At 64.2% G+C, this 2,231-nt stretch overlaps 1 protein-coding gene across 1 annotated transcript in view; it reads right to left on the bottom strand.

Annotated features, from left to right (window-relative positions):
• Positions 1-275: 275 nt before the first annotated feature.
• The window catches only part of H696_04750 (hypothetical protein), a 2,767-nt gene continuing 811 nt past the window's right edge, over positions 276-2,231 (bottom strand). The window contains exons 2-7 of the mRNA XM_009498613.1: positions 1,864-2,116; positions 1,407-1,690; positions 1,103-1,256; positions 852-975; positions 660-756; positions 276-438 (exon numbers count right to left, since the gene is read on the bottom strand). Coding sequence (XP_009496888.1) covers positions 304-438; positions 660-756; positions 852-975; positions 1,103-1,256; positions 1,407-1,690; positions 1,864-2,116 — 1,047 coding nt within the window. The 3' untranslated portion in view covers positions 276-303. The remainder of the gene's footprint in view (positions 439-659; positions 757-851; positions 976-1,102; positions 1,257-1,406; positions 1,691-1,863; positions 2,117-2,231) is intronic.

Here is a 2,231-nt window from a genome sequence, read left to right as displayed (position 1 = left end):
AGTGCACCGACCCCCGGGCCCCAGCCGGTCGGAAACCAGTTTATAGGGGGCCCCGTGCTGGCCGACCGGGCGCGGTTGCGCGCACCCCATAATCCGACAACAGCATTGCGCGCGTTCGGAGAATGCCATTCACCGACACACAGTCACACCCACACATCACATGCAAACTCTATTGTCAGCCCCGATCGGGCCGCCGCGGATGCGCCGCCGCGTTGCCCGTGCGTGCGTGTGTGTGTGTGTTTGTACGTGCGCGGGTAGATCGAACGCACACACACGCGCGCGCGCGCGCGCACGCGCACCCGTTCAGATGCACAGGGCATCCCCCAGCAGGGCGAGTGCCTCGGGGCTGCGCTTCAGATGCCAGAGATCGCGTTTCTGGTCGGGCACGGCGATCTGCGAGAGGAGCTCGTTGGCCGTGGTGCGGCCAACCAGGGTCTCCTGCGAGGTGTGTGGCGCAGGGGAAGGCCGGCGCAAGGCAGAGCAGGTGCAGGTGAGAACCACGCACACGTATGTGGCACACAGACCGAGGGGGCATGGGTCGGCTGGCACATGCCGGAGAGCATCATATATCCCGGCACCGGCGGAGGGGAGACCACAAGCACCTTCGCCTGGGCATGGAAAAAAGAAAAAAGAAAAAAAAAGGGCATACGCATGCGTACCTGGATGAATCGGCCGTAGGGGATGGAGTTGGTGTTCTGGAACAGCTTCAGCAGCTGGTTTCGCCACTGGATGGTGCGCCCGCGGTGGGTGATTTCACTGGAGGCACACACGCCCGGCGCCGGGGCAGCGAGAGGAAAGACCCGTTAGTGCCGAGGCGACCAGAGAGGGAGGCGCGCGAGCAAGGGACGCACCTCTTGACGATCCACAGGTCACCAAACTGGATGGCGATGTCCCCGAGAGCAGCGCGCAGGACAGCCTCGATGTCGTTTCCATCCGGGAACATGGCCTTCAGCTCGAGGAAATGCACAATTTGAGCTGCATCGCGCCACACCGCCCCCCGGCCACCCACCACATGAAGGTCAGCAAGCCATGCGGACCCGGGGGAGGGGGGAAAAAAATGCACGGCAACGTGCCGCACGGCAGGCGAGGCAAAATGGCGCACCGTTCTTCAAGATCCCCAGGACACGTTTCCTGATCGGCGTCAGGGCGGGCAGCTTGACCACACTCGACAGGTAGGACTCCGTTTGCTCTTCCTTCAGCACAGGGGCCGACTGCTCGGCATACATCAGCTGGAAGAGGCGGTTGGTTTGGGGGCTCTGCATATGCGCGTGTGTCAGTGCGTGTGCCAGTCTCAACCGGCACGGCCCCCAGCAGGACAGCCCCCTTGGCCTCGCATCCGAGGGATAAAGCACCACCAAGAGAGGGGATGAAGAAAGAGGGGGCGCCGGGGGGAGGAAGACACGCACAGAGGAGTTGTAGAACTTCAAGTCAACCCAGTCCTCATCATCGACCTGCTTCTGGAGGTATGCGTGCGACTTCTTCCGGGCGGCGGTCGCGCGCTCACTTTCCCGGCGCTTGATGGTCACTTGCACTTCCTTCGGCTTGTCCTCCGAGTCAGAGAGATCCTCGTCGGAGTCGGCCGCCGCGGCGGCGGCTTCCATCTTCGCCTGCTTGTCCGCCTCGTCCAGGTACTGCAGGCTCGGGCGCATCTGGAAGTTGCAGTCAACCGGCACAAGGTGCAGGTCGCCGTCTGCGCGCGCGATCCATGATGGCCGATCGCGCCCCTCCCCCGGCGGGCGGAGGGAGAACATCGCACGTCAGCTTCCCCATGAGCAGCTTCGGGGCCATCATGAGGCCGTCTTGCCCCCCCCCCCCCCCCTCGCCAAAAGCAGCTGCACCGCCAGGCATGCAGATGTCACGCACTGTCCTTCAAAACGCCGATGGTATAATGCGACTTGCCGGGGATCGCCTGCGACGAGTACACCTGGCTCGACAGCAGCCCAGTCCCACCGGCCCCCGGAGCCACCATCCCAGGAGTCACGCTCAGCATGGGCGGACTCCCGGCATTCGGCGTCGGGCGGATGGATGTCGCGTGCTTGCCAAACTGCTCGCCCTTCAAAGTGTCGTAAAAAGGAGACCCAGTGTCCACCGGGACCTCGAGCTCCAAGAATTGCGACTGTCCTCGGCCCCCCCCACCGCCGGCCGGGCGCGAGAGGTCAGCCACCGCCAGATGCACAGCCAAAACCCGGTCAGGGCGGACCCCGGGCCTCTGCCCCACTTTTCCCGTGCCT

Source organism: Fonticula alba (assembly GCF_000388065.1).
Source record: "Fonticula alba strain ATCC 38817 unplaced genomic scaffold supercont2.8, whole genome shotgun sequence".
NCBI lineage: Eukaryota > Rotosphaerida > Fonticulaceae > Fonticula > Fonticula alba.
This window is presented reverse-complemented; position numbering and strand designations above follow the sequence as displayed.